Source organism: Cryptomeria japonica, unplaced genomic scaffold, assembly GCF_030272615.1.
Source record: "Cryptomeria japonica unplaced genomic scaffold, Sugi_1.0 HiC_scaffold_22, whole genome shotgun sequence".
Taxonomy (NCBI): domain Eukaryota; kingdom Viridiplantae; phylum Streptophyta; class Pinopsida; order Cupressales; family Cupressaceae; genus Cryptomeria; species Cryptomeria japonica.
This window is the reverse complement of record NW_026728844.1, coordinates 1272838-1295119: the sequence shown is the minus strand read 5'-3', so window position 1 is coordinate 1295119 and position 22282 is coordinate 1272838. Positions and strand designations below refer to the sequence as shown.

The window sequence follows — 22282 nt, the reverse complement described above, 5'->3', positions numbered from 1 at the left end:
GAACTATACTATAGGAGGGCATTTACTCTATTTCCCGGGCCCCGAAGAATGAAAGCAGGACGGGCCTATCCATTTATTTCTTAAGGGCCAAGCCATTTTATAAACCGCTCTTCCTCAGGATCAGACGAGTAAGCACCGGGCATTCGATCCGCTCCTACTGTTCAGCAAGGCAAGAATCGGGCATTCAAACCCTAGATAGACCCATCGTTCGGGGGTTTTGTTCTACCCACCTACCGGCTACCCACGGAACGTCAGGGTGGGGGGGCCCCTACTATCCAATAGCCTAGGCGGCAGGGGTCCTAAAGCCTCCCAGAGGGGGGAATTGGAAGGCAGGGGTTTTTCCGTGTTTAAGCACTCTACCTAGGGCCCCCTTCCTTTCTTTCTGTTTCATATAGGCATGATGACAAGCCATGGTTGGAGGAAGGGAATAGCTGCGCAGGTGGAGCGCCCTACTCTAGATGGTTGGGGCCAAGTTAAAACCACTGATTAAAGCATCAGTCTTACCTAGGCATTCATACCGAGATCTTCCTACGTTCCGGTGGGCACCATCGCAACTATATTCACTGTTCAAAACTGCAGGAAACTCTATAGTGCGGGCATTCTGCATGAACTATTATCCCGCCCCGAAAAATGAATGACCAAGGGAGTTAAATCAGTCATCTCATTACGTCTCATTTCTGTGAGAATGCCTATCACCTATCATTCCCTCCGTTCCTACTCGCGGGCAAAGATGGATAGCCAAGAAAAGGGATGAAACTAAAGGCGGGAACATAAGCATCTGCAACTAAACTATATGTTATTCCACCGGGAACAGACATTCTTTATGAGCAGGGGAAAGAACAAGGCGAAGATAGAGGGGTCATTGTACTAACTGGAATGACCGTTCCATTCCACCCCCCACTATTCCATATTTGCGAACACTCAATCGCCCCCCCCAAAACTATATTGTATTCTACTTAACGGCGGCGTTGTTCCATACCCACCCAGCCTACCTATTTTTTGTTTTACAGGCATAAATATTCCAACCGGAACACTAATAAAAAAGGGACATTTCGAATGAGCTCTATATCTATCCCACTCCTGGATACGTTCTGACTGAGCATTCTATCTCCCACCCATGGCTGTATCCATACATAGCTGTCGGGCTAACTGCTGCACTTCTTCATTTCGGTGATTGAGGGAGAACAGAACGAATAGGCAAACGCAAGCGGCTCCGTGTTGAGTTCCATGACATATGCCATATACAATATGTTATTTATCAGTGCTTCCCTGCTCCGTGTTTTTAATTCGTTCCGCCTGGCTCTTAATGATCCAACTGTTGAACCCCTTTATACAGTAGGGCTTCGTGCACGGATTGAAGTTAAGCTCGAATGAAGGCGCCTACGGGCTTCTCTATTCTCTGGGAGAATCAGCTTATCTAAACATAGTTCGAATCGGCAACTCAACTTTCCGGCCCCTTCTTCTCTAGTTGGCAACTCAACTATAGTCGGCCTCCCCGGGCATGTTACGTCTAATATATGTAGTTGACCGGTACGCCGTATTCTCTACGTAACATGCTCAAAAAACTATGGAAGTTCTCCAGCGAATTCTAGTTGGCTCTAGCTCTAGCACTAGCCAAACATTGTTGAATCCCCTTGAATATAGTTGCACGGCGACTATACCATCCCACAAGCCTAAGAACTGCCTGCAGAGGGGCCCACAGAGGGGCAACCATAATCCCACCCACCCCGGTATAGTTGTCTATCTATCGCCGGTAGGGTTAATTCATTTTCAAATAGCGAGTTGATTAATCTACTGCTAGAATAAGCCAGATATTCTATACTATCCATGGGGTGGGGGGGGGGAGCCAGCGAGTGGATAAAAGGATGGAAGGTTTGCTCTAGCTCGACCGATCGCTATGGGTCCCATTCTATAGTTTATGACGGTAGGACTAGATTCTATACTATCCATGCCTCCCACCCACCCCTAGGGGGCCCTACTATTCGCGAGGGGATATCTTGACAGAAGTAAGAATATTCAGCTCGCTTACGAAGGTCTGGATCTAGTTATCTAAAGACAGAATCTTGCTTACGAAGGTCAGAATCTTTATCTCGAAGCTGCAGAATCTGCTGGATACTTCTGCTACTTATGCTGCTGGATCAACTTAATCTACCGGATCCCCGCTTCACCGACATCTGAAACTACTGCTACGATAAAGTCTGGATCTTATGGATATGTTCCCGCCTTCGCTACTGGATCAATAAGGTAAACTGATCCTGCTGCTTATGGTGCTGGTGCTAGATCTACCGAAGCTACTGGCTCTGTTCCTATTTATGATGCCTTTACTTGTGCCCTAGCTGCTTTAGGCTCTGCTTCTGGAACTAGTTCAACTGCTAGTTCTTCAACTGTCTATGCAACTGTATATGCTCTTCATCTTTAACTGCATCTTGAACTACTCGTGTTGCTTCCCTTGCCCTTGGTGGTGGTGCTGGTTTAACTACTTCATCTTCTGAATCAGCTGCTGCTAACTCTACATCTCGACCACGAAGGTCATAATCTCACTCATCAGAACCAGGATCTCCACCTCCTATAGAAAGCTATCCACCTAGGTATGATGCTCCTAGGTATGATGCTCTTAGCTAGGATGCTCCAAAGAGAAGGATTGAATCTCGATCTCTAAAGGTACCGGTGACTGATCGCATAGTCACACCAGTGGCTTACCTTGACAAATGGAAGGGGTGCTACGGGCTCTCGATCTGGAAGGTCTGGATCTGGGAAGAAAACTACGCCCAGAATGCGCAAATTATCGGAACAAGGCAGGTCGGTCAACATCTGCATAACCAACGACTTAATCTACTGAGCCAACGGCTGCTTATTCTACTTATGGTGGATCTGGAACCAGGTAAAATCGACCCTGTAGTTTCTTTAGGCAACTGCTGCTCCGAAGAAGAAGACTGTTGAACCAACCTAACCAACCGAACCCATACACCCCCTTTTCTATCTTAGCATGATAGAGCACTACCTTCTGGGTCGGGATCTATGCTCCTACCATACCAACGCTTGCATAATATTGATGTCCAATAGCTGCTTTTAGAGTAATGCCATAATAAACCTCCTTTACAACAGAATCTTTTATAGAGTCGACAGGATCAGCTGAATATACTACTGCTAGACCTGGAACTGCTGGTGCAAAGTGTACTGCTTAATCCGAAAACTAGCACAGGGTCAACTGCGAGAAGGTGCTGGTACTGGTGTTGGTGGTGCTTCAACTGGCCCAACAGAATCAGCCTATATCCTCCTGCCATAGAAAACTATAGTGCCGGGGGGGGCCCACCCCTGGTCAATCGACAGAATAAACTGTGCTATCGCCCTAGTGCGTAGCCTTTGCTTATCCTTCGAGAATGGTTGGAGAAAGAAGTTATGGAAAGCTTAGATACCTTGGTTCTGTCTATGATGCTGGTGGTGTTGCTGGATCGACTCTAGCTCGATAAATGAAACTGCTACTGATCAGATGACCTGAAAATAGTAGGGGTGCTACTGAAGCTGGTGCTGGAGGATATGGAACTGGACCAACTGGTTATGGATCCTACCTGTAGTAACGGCCTATGCTTGCTTTGTGGCTTGTGCAATAAGTTATGGCTATGGTCCCTATACCATGAAATGGGCTCTACACTGGTCTGTCGTGATAATAGTGCTGCTTAAACGTCAACGGCTTAAACCACTGCCTGTGCCTTAGCATTGATCGGGACAGAATTATGTTCGGATCACGAAGTGCCTTATAATAGTAGGGGGGTACCTCATGCATATATACAGATATTTTAGTAGCAAGATGTCAGATGCCGGGATGGAGTGATAAGCACTAGGGCATGCTTTAATGATCGAATTCGATGCGCGTGGGCCTTATGTATAATCGCCGATCGGCGAGACTATATGCTATGCTGCCAGTAGGTAAGGTAGAGGAATAGCTGTATACGCTTCAGCCCTCACAAATAAATCTCCCCCGCTCAACCTCCTCAATTTAGCAAGGCCCGCTTTAGGCTTTAGGAACATCACCCCATCCCCTCGACGAATGAGAAAAGGGTAAAGGGCAGTGTAACTAGTGCTTTCTCCTTTCTCGCTGCTCCGATATCACCTCAACTACAACCTCTCACAGATCACATGCCTTTCGTTGTTAGGGCTGCACCTCTTCCCTATCGGAGTTCAGAACCACTTTACTATCGGAGTTCATATCCACTTTCCTTTCTGAAATTGGACTCACCTCCGTTCATACTCACCGAACTCTCGGAGTTTCTATCCACAAGTATTTACCCTTGCAATCACCTGGGTATGAACCCCCCTAAATAATGGCCACCAAGACCACATGACCGATCATGAGGAACGCGATAGAACGTGGTTCAAGCTCCTAAACATTCCGCTCATTCTTCCATCCTTCTCCCCCGCTAACCTACAGCCCCTCTCAGGCCTTGGATCAGAGTAAACATTGGGTGGGTTTCGGTCAAACAGTTGGTGCCTCCAGCCGCTCGAAATGTCGGACAAAGGTTTGGGGCAAGCTACCAGCCAATGTAAATCATAAAGCGTTCTATTTCGATAGGTGGAACCCTTTTGCATTGATGAGTAGAGCGCTACAATCCCGTTCATCATTTTGGATCTGCACAGGCCAACCCCCATAGCACTGGCAACACCTCCGGCATAAACACAAGGAGGATGTATAGCCAATAGAGGATCTTGAAGAACAGGATTTGATTCTGCAAGCGGTTCAGTACGAAAAAATCGCTAGAATAGGGGGGGGGCTTTCTCAGGCCCATCGATTCAGAATTATCCGCTGTTTTGCCCATAGAATTGTAGGGGGCCCCCCTCCCCCCTACTATTTGAAGGGATCCCGGCTATGGAACCATAGAACTATAGAATTATTATTGGGGGGGGGGGTGGGGGGGGTAGGGGGGGCTAGAGTAACTAAAATAGTTCTAGAATCGAGGTTCCTAATTTATCACCCTGCAGAATAATTAAGCCCCCCCCCCTACTATTTTCAAGGGCCGATCGATCCGGAATTTAGGAGGAGGAAACGAACAACCCTAGTCGGTAAGGAAGAGCCGCCACCTGGGTACCTATCCACCTTTATATCTTGCCTGTGCCGGCCCCACCCGGATCGATCACCTGCATCCCTCTTATACGGAATAAGATATATCCCTACGAATCGACTTGCCTGTCTCTTCCCTCTCCCGTTCATGAAAGCATCCCTCCATCTGGCGACCCCGATCCGAGAAGTAAAAGAATAGAGGACGTCGACCCCTACTCTAGCAGGCTGATTAATTAAGGGTGGGAACTTAGGAGGAAGTATAGCCACCGATAAAGGATTCCCATCTGTCGCATCCGCGGGGTAGTCGATTGAAATAAATGCCTTCGAGCCAGCCTTATCTCCGAATTGAAGAAGTGATTCTAGCACCTCACTAGCGGCCCCTTTAGAATAGTAGGGAATGTTCCGGTGATTCTTGCCACTCCCGACGAAATAAGTCGATCACCTTCGACTAATATGGGTAGGGCGAGCGGAATCTCGTACTCATGTACCCCCAAAAAACTCGAAGATAATATAACCTATACCGGAAACTTATTCCAAAAATTACCACCCACCCCCCTACTATTTGAAGGGAATCAGTACCATATAATGTCGAGGGCCCTACTATTCTAATGGGGCCCGCTAGCCCTTTAGAATAGTAGGGGGCTAGCCCTTCCCCTACAATTCGGCTGGGGGCATAACCGGGGGGAGATCAGTTCTCGACCGGCTATATATAGTTGTTCGGGTTCGGCCGGTAACCGGGTTCCTTTAAGAAATCGAATCGAGTGGTTCGCTACCTATGTAGACTAAAGACTGATGATACCCTCGATCGACTGATATTAGATTAGGTGGCCGCGACCCCTCGAAGGATATATAGATAGGGGGGGCGAGGTTGATGCAGTTGGCCTGCCCTATATAGATATGAGATATGGGGCACCCCTGTATATAGTACGATCTCGCTGAACACGGTGCTTACACGGCTGAACACGGTGCTTACACGGCCGAACACGGTGCTTACACGGAATATGAGCATCAGTACGATCTCGAAGTTGGGATGGGAGTTGGGCCAGGGATCGGACGGGTTGGGTGGGATTGAAAGTTGGCATTGGCACTAGCATAACCATATTCATAGTTCCGTCGGCACCCTATCTATCTATATTCCGTATATAATCATGCTCGATCGACCTATTATCCATCATATCATGAACGGGCCCCACCCCCATATAGAGATAGGGGGCCTTGATCTATGGATCTCCAACCGGGGAACCCTTATTCCTCCATCCCGGTTATTTAAGCTGAGCTCTAACTATCTATATATAGGGTTTACCCGCTTAGTTCAGTCCCATCCGTATATAGGGCAAGTCGAGGGAAGGGAGCTACTCATCTCATCTCACGTCTCCGAGCAAGCACACCTTCCCCTGCCCCATACCATAAATACAGAGATATCCAGTATCTAGTTGGGGTGGACTGGACTGATTAGAAACCCTCGACTGAAACTTAAAGCAGCTCGATAGTTAGTATAGATAGGGGGCCCCATATATAGAGAGGGCCCAACCCCCCCCATATATAGAGAGGGCTAGGAGAATACTGAAGTTGGCCGAGTGCTCTCCCCATCTAGATCGGGTGCCTGCCGACTCTGAACTCTAATCCATATGGCCACCCGCCCCGCCCCATATATAGATAGGGAGATAGGGCCGTTGGCCCGCCTGCAAAAAAGACGCTCCCCCCCCCTTTTTGTTATCGCCCCAACCCAATATGGATAATAAATTCCACCTGCCAATAATCACTCAACCGACAGGCCAACTCTCTATGGTATAGGGGAGGCCGAGCCAGGGCCCTCGCGCCGACCCCCCCTTCACCCCTCCCCTCTATTGGGATTATAGCCGGGCTCGACCAACAGTATCGGTATTATAGACTTAGACTTAGACTTATACTTTAGGCTAGGCACTCGGCCGACCCGACCCCCTATCTATATCCGATTCATGCTCTGCTCCCCCGTATCTACATATGGCGACCCTCTATCTATATCCGATTCATGCTCTGCTCCCCCGTATCTACATATGGCGACCCCCTATCTATATGGCATAGTCGGCAGTCGGACTATCTAGATATGGCCCCTTTCTCATGGGAGATAATTAGATGAGATTCTAGGGCGTAGGGGACCGCCCGCCCAGATCGTGTCGAGGGGAGGCCCCCAACTATGAACTATAGATAGTCGGTCGAGGATATCACGTATTAAATCTCCATATATGGCGAAAGATCGAGGCGATAGAATATAGAAATCTACTGCTATTCCCCCCCCACCCGGGGGGGGCACTCTCCGATATCTATATCTGGGGGCGGGGCGGCTATAGATAGAGTTTAGTTCGAGAGATCGAGGCACTCTCGATATCTATATCTGGGGGCGGGGCAGCTATAGATTGGATATAGTTTAGTCGGGCTATCTATATCTCCCGAGTTGGGCCGGCTATCCATCTCATCTATCGTACCTCTGTATGGAGTGGGACAAATAATCTCATCAAGGTCCATACAGCTGTGCCATCCCATCAACGTCGATCTGATCCAGGGAACCATCAACTCGATCTGATCCAGGGACGCCATCCCATCAACGTCGATCTGATCCGGGGACGATCCCAATCCAATCATTGACCATATATAGATAGGGGGGGGGATTGGGGTCTATATCGGGTAGGGCGGCTGGGCTAGAGAGAATAGGTGGAGCTGGGCTATAGATTACTGACCAAAGGGGAGTCACCCTATACCGTTTACCCCATACTATATAGGGTTACTGACCAAGGGAGAGTAGCCCTATATATAAAAGAAACTCCCCGGGGCAAAGATCGGCTTCTTAACCATAAATCGTCTTACCCGGGGCACAATATCAATCTGATATCGTCTCCTACGCCCCAAGGACCATAGAGAAAGGGAGTTGGAGTTAGAGATGGGGCCCAAACTGGTGACAACTATCCCGATAATAACCCTCGTCTCTAGATAGGCCCCAACCCCATCTAATCTGGTTAGATCGAGAAAGGTGGCTATCTGGTGCTCTTCCGATAGAATATAGTGCGAGCCCTCCTCGGAGAAGAGAGTCCCCCCCAGATAGATAGGGCTCCTCGTCCTCCCATATATAGGGCCTATCGCCATATCGGGCGGCAGTTCTCTATATAGGGCCTAACAGGAGAGGGCCCTCGCCATGTAGATGTATAGGGCTCTCCCAGCTATAAGCTATGACTATCCATCCTCCAGACTCCTAGATCTAGATCTAGAGGGAAGCATAAATGAAATGCCCCATCCATGGGGGCGCAACGAACCTATGGACTCGACCCCCTCCCCGGTTCCAATAGAGGAAGGCATTTATCTCCCGGCGACCTACTATGAACTAGAAGATGCCCGGGCATCGATGCATTCCGATACAGCATCGAACCTGCACCTGCTTAACCTGCACCCGCTGAACCTGCACCCGCAAAAAAACCGTTGGTTGGTTGGAAAGGTTGGTTGGTCAAATGCTCCATACATAGATAGGGGGCATGGCATTTCTCCTTCTCGAAGGTTATCCCAACGAACCCGACGAAGGGAGACTAACGGAGACTAACTATTGCCCCAGAGATTCTAGTCATGCTCTCGATGGATAGATAGATCGAGGATCCGAAGGACCCGAAGGGCCCCCCTATCTTATCTATATCTGGGGCACCCCCCCCCCCTATAAACCTATAAACCCCACCCCATATATGGATCTTGACTGGAGAGCCCCTATCTATATATGGGGTGGGGCACTCGCGCCTCATGACTTGCGATCATAGCTCGGATTGGAGTGATTCAATCTAGATGTTACGTATATAGATCTAGCCGCGATTAGATCTAGCTGCGAGTCTATAGCTGTATATAGTTGGGTCGGGTTGGATATATGCAACTAGCTCGGGCTCCCTTTTGAGCTCCCATTTCAACATGCACTCGCCTCTCCATCTGGGCGCGATAACGATAATATATAGGCGAGCCTTGATAGCTGCTCCCCCAGCTATCTATGATCGGCAGGAGCAACAGCGATGAGGTCTGCCAACGGTGATAGGCGGCCGGGGAATAAATCAATGATAGATTGATCCGCCGCTTACTCCACCGAGTTGACAATAAGTAGAGTTTACCAACGGTTGACCGGAGTTTATCTTGGAGAATCCGATTTTACCGTGGTATACCAGAGCTTCCACGAACCTCCCTATGCGATACGATAAGTGAATATCTAGGTGAGGGTTCCCACTAGACCAATGTAGGGTGTGGTTACTCACCCATACTTAGTAACATCTCTTTCCTCCCAGCCGAGACCGACCCATCCGCCGCTTCAACACATGGAGTGGAGCCCATCGAAATAGTAGGGGCCGCATGGGAAATAAGATGCGTGAAAAAGGAGCATTAAGGGCATGTTATTTGAAGCACCTAATTGCTTGGAAGATCTAGATCCATCTAGCTCTAGAGAAGAAGCTGGAGTATGGAGCGAATCAGCTGGATATAGGGGAAAATAGGCGGGTCTCGATTATATCTCCATTCCCATATTTGCATGTCTCACCCAGCCCTGGATAGATATAGGAACAAGGTTTGCGCCCGGGGCCCTATAGTTCCCGGGTGGGGGGGGGGGCGACCGATGGTTCTTTTCCCTCGACCGATAGATAGGTTCTTGCAGAGCCCCTGGGGGCTCCACCGCTAGGTTCGTTCATTTACCTCGTCCCTCGACCGATAGCAGCTCCTTGTTAACCCGGGCGGGAGAGACCTATTGATCCCTCGACCGATAGGTTGTTCGGAAAGCGCAGCCTATCCGAACTATGGGGCTCGACCGATACGGGGATATCCCCCCGCCGATAGGAGCTCCACCGATAGGGAGATAGGTCCGATAGGAGCTCGACCGATAGGTTCTTTTCCCTCGACCGATAGGGAGATTGTGTCTTTTCCCTCTCCCTGACCGATAGGGAGATAGTCTCTTTTCCCTCTCCCTGACCGATAGTACCATTGATTGAGGGCTCGACCACCGCGAGAGGACCTTTAGGGAGAGCCCAGCTACTATAGTTGGGTCGTATCACGTATAGAATGGATGGATGGCTCGACCTACCTATCCTATCGGACCCAGCACGCTGCTTGCTTGCACTAATAGATGCTGGTGCTTGCTATATGACCATTGCCCGCGGATGAAGGAGTAGAAGAAAGCCCTACTATCTATAGGGGTGACGTTTGGAGTTGTAATGATCCTTGTTTTAAGGAAGCATGGTTCCGGGCTCCGAAAACACATATCTTTCGGAATCATAAAGAAGCATCCTTCCCTAGCCCTATCAAAATTGAGGCCCATTCGAAGCTACACTTATCCTCCCAACACCAATGGTAGATACCGAACTGCCCCCCGGAGCCACCTGCATTCTGGATACAACTGGTACGCTGGCTAACTGCATTCCGATGCAGCATCGACCCTGTTGACTGGGCCCTACTCTCTATAGGGGCGACCGGGGGAGCACCCGTAGGGCCCCCCTGCAGGGTGGGGGGGGACTCGATAGCTATAGTGCCGGGTAGCCCTACCCCCCCACCCCATTATAGCTAGAGTAGGGGCCACTATAGAGGTAGGGGCGGTACTCGACCCGGAGAGGATTCTATCTCCATCTCCCTGTCGATCTCTTTAAATAGAAGCACCGACACATGCCACCCCCCCTACTGTCTGTATCTGTAGTATACGTTAGATTCGTGCATGGTTGAGATGGCCTTTGAGGCGAGTCTCATTATGACGTAATAAGATAGATAGATCCATGCGGGTGAGTCATATTCCCGGATCCATGCAGGCAGGTTAGTCAGTCCGATTCTTGCTTAAAGGTGAGTCGTATTACGTATACAATTGAATTATGAATGCGAGTCTATTATGGATGGTCCATAGGTGTCGAATAGACTCGGTTCAGCAGGCGTCCCTTATTCACCCACTTTTCAGAGCTAGTGAATGAATGAACGGTGAACGTAAGCGAACCTATGCGCTCGACCGGGAGAGCCCCCCCCTACTATAGATAGGCTTTTATGGGGCAGTGAGCCCCTCCGGGCGAACACACCTAACCCGTCACCCTTAGAATAGTAGGGGCAACTACATTGATAGCAGCCCCCTCCTTTCTATGGCTATTATGACTATTACAAAGCCCCTACCCTCCTACTATCCCGGCTCGAGTCCCCCCCACCCCCCATTATAGTTCTAGTAGGGCTAGCAAGCTTATTAATGGCAGGGGAAAGGGAAGTGGTAGCAACAACTGGCATGAATCTATCCATCTCATCGCCGCCATTTAGACACTTCGATACGATCTCGCGGAAGCCGTCGCCAAGTGCCTCAGCCTCGGTGGGGGTGGAGAAAATCCGACGATGACTAACCAGCAAACACGATCCAATATGCCTGACTACCCAATGGTTCCGATGGAAGACGCTGCGCACGCCACGTTCGACTTACTAAACGATCTGGCTGGAACCGGAACAGAAGAACGAATCCACGACCCCCCCTCCCCCGGCTAATAGTTAGGTATTTCTAAGAAACACGCATGGTCGCCGAACCAAACGAGTCTATATTGACGTTCCTTCTATTAGTGAGCGCTCAATAAATAGTAAACACTCCGTTTCTTCATCCCGAACCGCGGCTAGATCTCCTATTAGTTCGCCCTATATAGAAAGGAGGGGCTCACTGCACCAAGTGAATCCGAACCGCATCGAAATCCCAGTGAACCCATGTTGGGATCCCAGCCGGGCCATATCACAGAGTTTATCGACGCACACATAGCAGAGCTTCAAGCAACAAGATCCATCACGATCTAGCTAGAGCCAGATCAGTCATATTACGTGCTCACCACAGAGATCAAGGGAGCACTCCGCATGAGTCAGAAACGAAATGAATCATGCAGCCAGATCCGTCGATTCGGCAGTCTAAATAAGAAAGAAGGGTCGTCTCTTATCAGGAAGGGACTGGAGATAGTTCTTGGTTCCAGTAAGCCCCTCCTTTATATATAGGGGTGGAGTTGTTGTTTGTGGCCGGAGTTTCCGACTAGTCAATCTACGCACTGAATGAATTGGTTACCAAGCGGGTGGCCTACTACCTCTGTGTGGGGCCTATAGAATTGTAGGGGGGTGGGGGGCTAATTACACACTTCACTTCCGTAACATGATCACAAAGTGTCTTGAGCATAGACACGGCTATGATCGACTAACCACCATTCTGATTAGATCAACCGGAGACCAAGAGAATGGGGAGGAAAGTCTAGTCCCGGCCGTTTCGAAGCTGTATGCGAGTTTAAGACAATGGGCAACGTCGATCTAGTTTTATTGCGTGGGTGGAGAAAGGGGCGTGTGCTTCGATCTAGAATGGTGGAGCCAGCGAATCCACCCAATCCAATACAGTCTAGTTAGCGAGCCCGCCCCATCTATAGCCCCTACTATAGAAAGAGGAAAGGGGTTTTTGGGGGGTGCCGGCTAAGAATGAAGTGCCTTATTGAAATAGTACGGAGTGAACCAGAATGAAGTGGGGTATTTATCTCGCTGATCCTAGGAACCCTTTATACAGTAGGGGGGTGCAGTGAGCGGCTGCAAACTAACAGTGATCGCATTTCATCTCTAGAACGAGCGAATCATAGTTGAGGGGTGCACCTCCATGATTCTTTGGTGGGACAGGTGAGAACGCCTTACCGGCGCTTCGCAGCAGATACCTTTTCCTCGTTCCGGTTTAAACCGCCCCTATTGATCTGAGAGCCAAACGAATGAGTATCTAATTGGTTAATTCGCTATCGTTGCTTGCCTTAGTGCGGGGGACGTGGTACGAATACTCGCTCACTGTACTCCGAAACGTCATCACTAGATAGGGTGGATAGGCCCAACCCAATACCAATCGGCCGATAATACCAATACCTTCGGGTGTTCATAGGGAATAGTTGCGGTGGGTGGCGGACGCATCCGGCCGGATCGCTTCATGCATATCGTATGTACACCTGATATGAGGTCTTGTACGCGTGCTCCGTGTCTAGATAGTCCAGATCTTCACTTGTAAGGGGTCCAAGCTTTCTAAGCTCTATGCTGTTGGGGGACTCGGCAAGGGTCTTACCACCATTGACTATGTGTAAGTCTCTCGAGTACTCCGGGATGATCTTACGCGCCGAGGATTTGTGCTTGTGGGCAGGGGTGAATATAGCGGACCAGCGGATCTGGTAGTCGACAATCGTTCGGACTTGATAGAAGTTGTCGCGGCACCTATAGTGGGACAGGGGACTTATCGCGACGCCCGCGAACCGATTGACGATGTCTTCGTCGCCGACGTTCGTCAAGCAGGCCACGTGGGTCGGCCAGGCTCTTCTCCGGCTAATGATACCTCGATCTCGAAGCCTTTGGAGTATCTTTCTCACAGGCGCCTTGATCTGGGTTTTGCTGGATTCCTGATGGGCCGATTTGCCCGCTGTTAGTTCGCTGCCGCTCACTGCACTTCGTGAATGAGATCGACCGATAGGGCCCCCCCTACTATCTATAGGCCAGCGGGAGAGCACTCGACCGGTAGGGCATTTATGCTCTCGATCGATAGGTCGAGGCACCCCTATTGAAAGAAAGCCCCCCCTACTATCTATAGGCCATCGGGAGAGCACTCGTCCGATAGAACTATCCAGACTATAACTAGAGTAGGGGGGGTGGGGGGGGCGCTCTCGACCGCCGGGCCTCCCTCCTTTATATAGTAGGGCCCTTTCTATAGCTACCATAGAATAGTAGGGGGCCCCCCCACAACTATTAAGCCCTCCCACCCAACTATCCGAACTATCCATATCCAACCTGTCTATAGTGGGGGGCGACACCCCTTCTATAGATAGGGCGATAGGTCGAGGAGGGAGAGGGCCGACGACCGGGCCTGACGTGGATCGATGCCCGACTCGCCGTTGGTCGAGCAGTCGAGTGAGCTGCTCGCTGCGACGACAAAGCCGTTGGATCGGGATACTCCTCCCTAGGTCCTCCAACTTGGAATGGATGGCGGAGCGTAGGTGGGAAGCTGTGAGATGGATACGGTGCTTCGCCCTCCGACGCTTCTCCAGCTCTCGCCAAGAATTAGAATTGGGCCTTTGGGCGGTCGAGTGCCGACTATAGAGAGTCGCCCCTTCCCGAATGACTGTACCGGGGAATTCTACCGTACTCCGTGCGGCTATGGTTGTGAATCCTGATGAAGAGCTGTTCAGGCCGGATTGTAGGAAGTGGGTGATACGTTTCTGGATTCCTCTCAGGAGCTCTACGGTACCCACGATTCCCGGTGAGAAGTCGTCGGCATATCGCGCGTAACGAATCCTAATTCCTTCAGGCCCCCCACTATCCATAGAATAGTAGCGGCCCCCCCCACAACTATTAAGCCCTCCCACCCAACTATCCAAACTATCCATAGCCACCCTACCTCCATATTGCGGGGGGGGGCCATCTATAGCCCGGGTGGGTTGGGGATATTGCGGGGGCTCTCGACCGCCCCCGCCCCCAATGCAATATAGGGGTAGGGGGCCTCCGCCTCCGCCTCTCAAGATAGGGGTAGGGGGAGGGGTGGGGGTAGGGGGGGTGGGTTGGGTTTGGTTGGGTCGAGGAGATCGAGGGCAACTATCCGAACTATCCAGATCTAACCTGCCTCTCCTCCTCCCACCCACCCCGGGGGGCGGCCCCCCTAGGGCGATAGGGAGAGGGGTGAGCGATAGCGAACCACTCGATTGATTTCTCAATCGAGGGCCCCCTATGGGGCACTCGACCGACCAATAGGGGTGGGAATTAGGAGGAAGATAAAGGGCCTCCCAACTAGAGTTCTTATTAATTAGCCTGCTAGAATAAGGAAGCAGGGTGGGAACTATAGGCGGATTCTCGTGGGTGAACGGAGCGTAATTAAAAAGGAGTGAATCACTCTTCTGCTGCAGAAATCGAGGGCCTTTAGGGACACTATCCACCCTATCCATAGTAGGGGGCACCCCCCACCTCTCTAAAATAGCTATAGATAGGGCGATAGATCGAGGGACCCCTATTGAAAGAAAGGCGCCCCCTCTGGGGCCCCTACTATCTATAGGCCAGCGGGAGAGCACTCGACCGACAGGTCGAGGGCAACTATCCAAACTATCCACCCCCCCACTATAGAAAGGGCTATAGAAGGGGGGGGTGGGGGGCGGCACCCCTTCTATAGATAGGGCGATAGGACGAGGAGGTCGAGGAGTGAGCGTAGCGAACCGCTCTCCCTGTCGGTCGAGGTCCTTCGGACCCTCGTCCTCCCAAGCCCCAAGATTAGGATAGGGGGGAGAGGGTCGGACGAGCGGTTCGCCATCGCTCACTCCCGCTTGCAAAAATGCGAGTGCCTCACGTCGTCGGTTGAGTTCCCGGTCGAGGGCCTTACGTCGATTGAGTGCATATCGGTCATCGGGATGGTCACTAGGAACCAATTTGGTGATCTGAACAATCGGAATTTCGTGCTTCTGTTGGATCCTCTCTATCTCCTGATCGAGCTTGTGGAGGTAGATGTTGCCCAGTAGGGCCGAGAGTAGGACGGAGGAAGGGCGGTGACCTATCCCTCTCTCCCTATCGGTCGAGGGTCCTCGATCTCCTCTCCCTACCGGTCGAGAGCCCCCCCCCACTATAGAAAGGGTGGATAGGGGCCCTCCCCCTCGTCCTCCTCGACCGCAATATAGGGGTAGGGGGCCTCCGCCTCCGCCTCTCAAGATAGGGGTAGGGGTGGGGGCGGGGGTGGGGGTAGGGGTGGGGGGGCGAGTGCTCTCCCGCTGGCCTATAGATAGTAGGGGCCCCGCCCCCACTATAGATAGGTTGGATAGGGGTCCTCGTTTATGGATGGGGCGAAAGAACAAACTATTCTTTCCCGCCCCCCCATCGATCTCTTCCTTCAGGATTGGGATGAGTCGATGTCGGTCGATGGTGTGGAAACACTTGCTGATGCCGAATTCCAAGAACCAATTCGAATAGCCCCACTCTTTTCTAATCCGTATTAGGGCCGAGTGGCAGCCTCGACCCGGGCGGAAGTGCGATGTGTCCAGAAACTCGGGATCGTAAATGGATTCGGGTACCGCTCTCATCGCCCTTTTCATTATCTTCTCTATCGGTACTACTACTGTGAGCGGTCGGGACTTACCATTTGGAGTCGTCATGAGAGCGAGTGATTTGGAAAGGGGAGAGAGCAAGGCTCGTTTTTTGCTCCGACCCGACTATCCGCCCATAGTTTGGGCCATAGCCAGCCCCCCTACTCTAGTGCCGGGGCCCGGGTGGGGGGGGGGAATAGTGGGGCGCCGGCCGCCAGGGCCCTACGGGGAGAAGATGAAATGCCCTAGTGGGAATGGGGACTAATGAATGAAGAAAGGGGTGCGTGCTATGATCTCAGCCGCTCCCCGCTATCAGCTATGATCTCAACGTAACAATATTGAGCAGCCCGCCTAAGATCCCCATGAACACTGCCATTCTTCTGCAGGGTGATAACTATGCCCCCCACCCTGCATGCCCCTTAGAATAGTAGGGCTAGCCCCCTACTATACTATTCTAAAGGGCTCGTAAAGGGCTCCCTACAATTCTATGGCCCTACAATTCTATGGGGACGGTGGGTGGGAATTCTAGCTATAGTGCCGGGCCCTATAGATAGTAGGGGGGCCGAAGGACGAGGGAAACCCGATCCGGAGGCAGAGCAAGAGTGCCCTTTCTCGCAGGGACAGCTACGCTACCAGTGCTCCCCTCTACTCGGGATGCCTCCTCTTCGGAACACTCCTAACGGACAAACCCCCAAGCGCAAGCGAACCCCTTTCCAAGGATGCTTCGGCACCGAGGATACCCCGACCAAGACAGAGATAACCATTAATTCCCCCCCACCCGAACTATTGCCTCCCCCCCACCCCTTGCCGCTATGGGGGGGCCCCTACAATTCTATGGTAGCGGGGTGGGTGGGGGGAGCAATAGAACCCCCCACCCTGCTGCCCCACACACGCCCCCCACCCTGGGTGGGTGGAAAGTGACGCGGGGGCCTAGGCCGTATTACGTCTATAATCCGACATCGATCGCCATAAGAGTTACTATAGGGCGGCATCCCATCCTGCATCATTATTAGTCGATCTCGGCCCTTCTATCTCGATTGGCAGGTTGCCCTTTTTAGCCATAGCATATAGGGTGGAGGATCGATTCCTCGCCAGCAGAATGAATGGCAGCCGGCGGGGGCCCCTCTCTCGATTCTATCTATACGTAACATGCCCACCCCCCGGGGTAGGGGGCGGGTGGGGCTATTCGGGCATGAGTTTCAGATGGCGGTTGGTTCGGCGGTACCCTCTAATCGGGCGGGAGAGCAACTAGAATTCCCCCCAGTAAAGCCCCTCAACCTCTTTTGTCCTCCCACCCGGGAACCCGCGGCTGAGGGTGGGTGGGAATAGGGTCCCCAAGTTCCGGAGGAGACGTTGGGCCGGAAACTAGCCGGAAAGGGAACAGTTGGTTCCCGAGGGCCCCTACTATTCGACGCCAGGTAGTTGTGGGTGGGTGGCTCTCCTCCTCCCACCCACCCCAAGAGGGATACCTTTAGATAATGTGCCTCGTTGTCGGGAAACTGGTCAGTTCCTCTCGTATGTAATAACGATTGGTTCCAATGATCAAGCCCAAAGTCACTTGGACTCTAAAGCCTCGGGGACCGGTATATTAGGAGGGAGTAGGGCGGGGCCCCTACTATCTATAGCTTTAGGCACAGGAAGAGGGGACCCCCTACTATCTATAGGCGCAGTGGGGAAGGAGGCTTGGACATGATCATGAGCTGGTCTTTTCGGACCACACTGGGACTGAGACAGGCCCGGCTTTCTTCATCCAAGCTGACGAGTGTAGTTTAGCCCTCGCCCGATCAAGCTAATGAAGCCCATCTTTCTCGGCATTTCATTCTCATTATATAGATTACTGTTCCCCTCCAACAAGAGAGGGACAAGGAGAATAAGTCACCGGAACCCCCGGCCGGGCTCCCACCTTTTAACCCTACGATTCTATGGGCTGATGCATCGAGGTCGGAAAGAAGCCGTTGGGGAAAGAGCAGAACTGGCAATTAGCTCTCCAAATGGAGAAGTCGTCGAACCGGCCTTCTCCCATTCGAGTTCATGGTTGACCAGTAACTAGTAGCGAGAAAGGGAAAAGGCGATTGATAAAGAGCGATGGGCGAGAGCGAGAGATTGGAAGTTGAGGAGTCCCTCGAGTTCTCGAGGAGTCGAGCCATCGATATCAATATCGATATTGCCAGCCCCTGTATGGTATGCAGCTCCCTCTCGACCCGGTGCATCTCGATCGGTAGCGGCGGCCCCTATTTTAGATTATTGATGGATAAGAAGTGGGACCAACCAGATCCTTCATCTTCATATACAGATTAACGACTCGATTTCACCGATTCGGAGTTCTGTTTCCATTGGCTGCTGTTGCATCGATCCGATCTCAATTGCCGCCTCAGCCAAACAAAGGCGTCGAATCTATCGGGACCCTCTATCTATCTCTCCCACTAGTCGTTAATACCTATATGATGACGTCTTTGAAGCCACAGCATCACTAGTATCCGTTCGGCAGTAGGCAGTAGAGAGATACGAATACACGACAGCTTCTTTCTAAGGTCGAGGCGAGCGAGGGAATGTAGCCGTTCGCATATGAATAATCCGGACGGAAGAGTACTGCTGATCTGCAATGATTCGTCGGCTACTACATATACCAGATCGGCGGTACTCCTTCTGTGCGCCGGGCGAGATGGCACTGAATAGACCCGGGCTAGAATGCATGCTATTTGAGACATGCTAATCCCTTTTCCGCATGTGTCTCATCGGTCGAAGAGAAGTACCTAAACCACCACCCTGGGGAACTCGTGTTCGTGCCACTGGTACTATCGCTACTCCCACCTCTTATGATGCACCGGGATTCGATCCCCGAAGATAGGGGCGAGAAGGCAGGGATCAGATCGAAGCATAGGGACTTCCTATGGAACCTACTTATTCCCACCCTGCTGCCCGATTCGATTCACCAAGTGATAGCCTGCCCGGTCCACTGGGAAGATGTTGATCGGTGAGATAGTAATCGCGAGTCCTTCTCTACTGCTATCTTAGTCGACCAAAAGGAGCATCGAAGAACCATGGACTCCTTCTTTGGAGAGATCCCGAACTGCTACTTGAACCGCCCGCTCAACCCGGACCTGGAACTGCTCGTGCCGCTTCAATAGATGGATCTTCTACCCCCACCACAGATGGTCCTGCTACCGGTGCTGGTGTTGATGCTGTACCCCCGGCTCCTGCTGCTGGGGCTGCCCCTTGCCCCGGAGGGGCAAGTGAGGACCTGCAGGCGGCGGTCTCCGGCCAAGGCGGCTATCGGGCTGGGTGGGGTTTGATATTGCCGGAACTATAGATTCCCAACTATCCTATAATTGGCCCAACCCCGGGCCCCTACTATTCTAAGGCCCTACTATTCTAAAGGGGCCCCACTACTAACACCAAGTGGGAAAGGTAGGGAACGGGAGGCCCACCTATTCTATAGTTTGAGTTCCGGTAGGAAGTCGGGCCCCTACCTATTTTTGTTGGGGTGGGCAATAGAACCCCCCGCCCATCCCCACACACGCCCCCCACCCCCCTACCATTCTATAGGCGGGGTGGGTGGGAGGAAGGCCCCTACTATTCTAAGGCGGAGGATAGATGGGAGACTCTGTTCTTTTTTAGGAGAGGGACTTGAGCCAAAGGATCATCGGTCGGTCCATCTGACCATTGCTCAATCATCCGGACCGCACACCGTGAATAAGTGGTATCGATGCTAATCCGTATATAATACACTTCTCACCAAAAGGCGAAAGGCCATGGGGCGTCCGTGATCCTAACCTCGAATTTACTTCACTGTTTTGATCACTGGTCATCTAACCCTGATACCGATTGATCTCAACAATTAATATTGGTATCACCTTAAACCAGAGCCCATAAAATTGTAGGGCGCATTCCACTACTTTCAGTGTCCCGAGTGGAGTCCTCATGTGATTCACTGAGTATCCACTGTCTAGGTGCTTAGTTGACTGCTATTTTGGTCAACTTTACTTTATGGTCACCTGCATCTGGAACACTGGTTCCAATGCAGTGTGGGCAAGTCATTTCTGACTTTGCAACCATAACTCCATTGTGGAGCTAGATTGCATCCATTAGGAGATGTAATCTCCTGAGGTAGGCTTGTATGAGCACTGCATGTTGACCTTCACCAATAGGTAACATACTGGGGTTGTTTCGGTTTCAACCCATATTTGGGTATAACACCGGATCTGGAGTCGGGGCCAATAATGGTATGTAAACCTTAGACCCCATGCGCGGGACTCTAATTCCCGCCCGGGGAATCGACGAGCCCTGGGGTTGGGAGGAAGGGCCGAGAAGAAGGGTGGGTGGGCGAGCTAAAGGCACCACGCGACCAGAGAGTTATGAACACTCTCGGAATCGTCGAGGAGCTTTCAACTAAATATGATTAATTGAAATGTTGCCATTCGCTCTAAGTCTCGGTGGGAAATGTTGGAACATTTCCGGTCATGGCTGTCCTTTCTCATGAGAGTTCCGCTCGTGATCTCCCATGGTCTTGCCAAAGAATGGTGGGGGTATTTCTATTTCTAAGTGGCCCATAGAATAGTAGGGCGCCGAGACGGGCGGTTGCATACTGGGAAGACTTTGAAGATGGCCGCTCTCGTGAAGTTTCTCAGTGGTGACCGTGTCCCGGTGCCGGCGGTAAGAAAGCAATCTCTTTAACACGCTCGGGAATACCTCGATGTATCCCAGCTGTTCATAGGAAGGTTCTTCGGCCGGTTCATCGAGAGGCGGTTACTAATAGCACGATACTACTTTAGTATTTTATCAGTGTATAAGCTATTAGTCCTACCTGTCCGATCGATTCGGTTCCATTTCGGAGGGATCTTCCCAGCTATCCGAGAAGTTCCCGATAGAAAGGATTTCTTTAATGGTTGGAGAAAGCGTTGTTCCTACCACGTTTACGACAGTTCATGTCTGTATGGACTCTGGATGATTTAATTCACCCAGCCGGGGCTTCGGCCAGTACTCCGGGCCCCCAGTCCATTAGAGGGAAGAGCTACGTCACTTGTTCATGTACAGTGACTTCGTATCGCGAACCCCTTCTTTTCTCTCGATTGTTCCAATACTGAGGTTGATTATTGTTGTTGTTGGCTTGCTGACAACATGATTGCATGGGCAAATGAACTATGCTTGAAACCAAACAGTGAACCAGAGGCGGGGACCTCATGGTCGTATTGTTGGTCGAGAAACCCTGGTCCGGGTCATTGCCATTGAAAATGCATTCATGCAATCGGTCCTTCGGCCGAGATAGAGGTGGTCATGGGCTCGGATACCTCCCGTGCCTATAATCAAACGCGGCCCATTGAACTTAAATCCAAAGCAGGGTGCGCAGATATGGAGGCAGCGACTGATCGCTTTCCATTGATACTGCAGGAAAAGATGCTGGATTCGTTACTCACTCCGTCAGTTGGAAACATCTGGAGGGGTGCAGTTGAATTTAGGTACTTTTAATGGTTGGAGAAACCCCTTCTGTTCTAGGGTCAACATATGGGAGCACATGGCTCTTGGGCTATCTTCTCTCTATGCCATCACCTGTTGGTCCAATGGTGTGCTTCTATGGTTTATCCAAGTCGCTATCCATTGGAAGGTGAACGGTTCTTTGGGAATTATGGATTACTTGGTGATGACATTATGATCGCTGACCCTCTGGTCTACAATCACTATGTTGAAACCAATCTATCTCCGGCCCCTACTATTTCTATAGGCTATAGTTGACCACCCTGCATCCCGAATCATAGTTCCCAACCTCTAGCAGGCTAATGCCATGTTGGCAACTTGGAGTTAACGTTGTTCGCTCCAAATTCCTTGTTTCGGTGTGAGTTTACCAAACGGATAATGATCCATGGGCTCCACACTGATGTCTCACCTCCGCTCGGATCCTATACTCCAAGTTAAAACCCAATGAGGCCATTGCCTATGGGGTTCAATGGAGACTGAAAGGGTTGTCTTCCGATTGCTTGGAGCCGGTTTCCGTACTCTTGGAAAAATAGAGAGGGGTAAGCTTCGTAAGAATTGGCTTATGGTCAAATACAGAGTCCTCTGTCCTGCTGGGAACAAACCCAACCCTATGGACCTATGGTTCCATATGGTTATGGGGGCCCACCCGGGGGTGGGTGGGGGTGAGATAGACTTGTAGCTTGTCTTCTAAAGATTCGCGATTGCC

The 22282-nt window shown here is 51.2% G+C and overlaps 2 protein-coding genes across 2 annotated transcripts; both read right to left on the bottom strand.

The window, feature by feature from the left end:
* Positions 1-12917: 12917 nt before the first annotated feature.
* Positions 12918-14534, bottom strand: LOC131861108 (uncharacterized). The gene has a single exon (XM_059214918.1). The coding sequence runs from the start codon at positions 14428-14430 to the stop codon at positions 12988-12990; it is 1443 nt and encodes a 480-aa protein (XP_059070901.1). The 5' UTR covers positions 14431-14534; the 3' UTR covers positions 12918-12987.
* On the bottom strand, positions 14491-17327 carry LOC131043330 (uncharacterized; the record flags this gene model as incomplete). Its single annotated transcript, XM_057976529.2, has 1 exon — positions 14491-17327. A coding segment is annotated over exon 1 (1683 nt), but the record flags the coding sequence as incomplete, so codon positions are not given.
* Positions 17328-22282: the final 4955 nt, after the last annotated feature.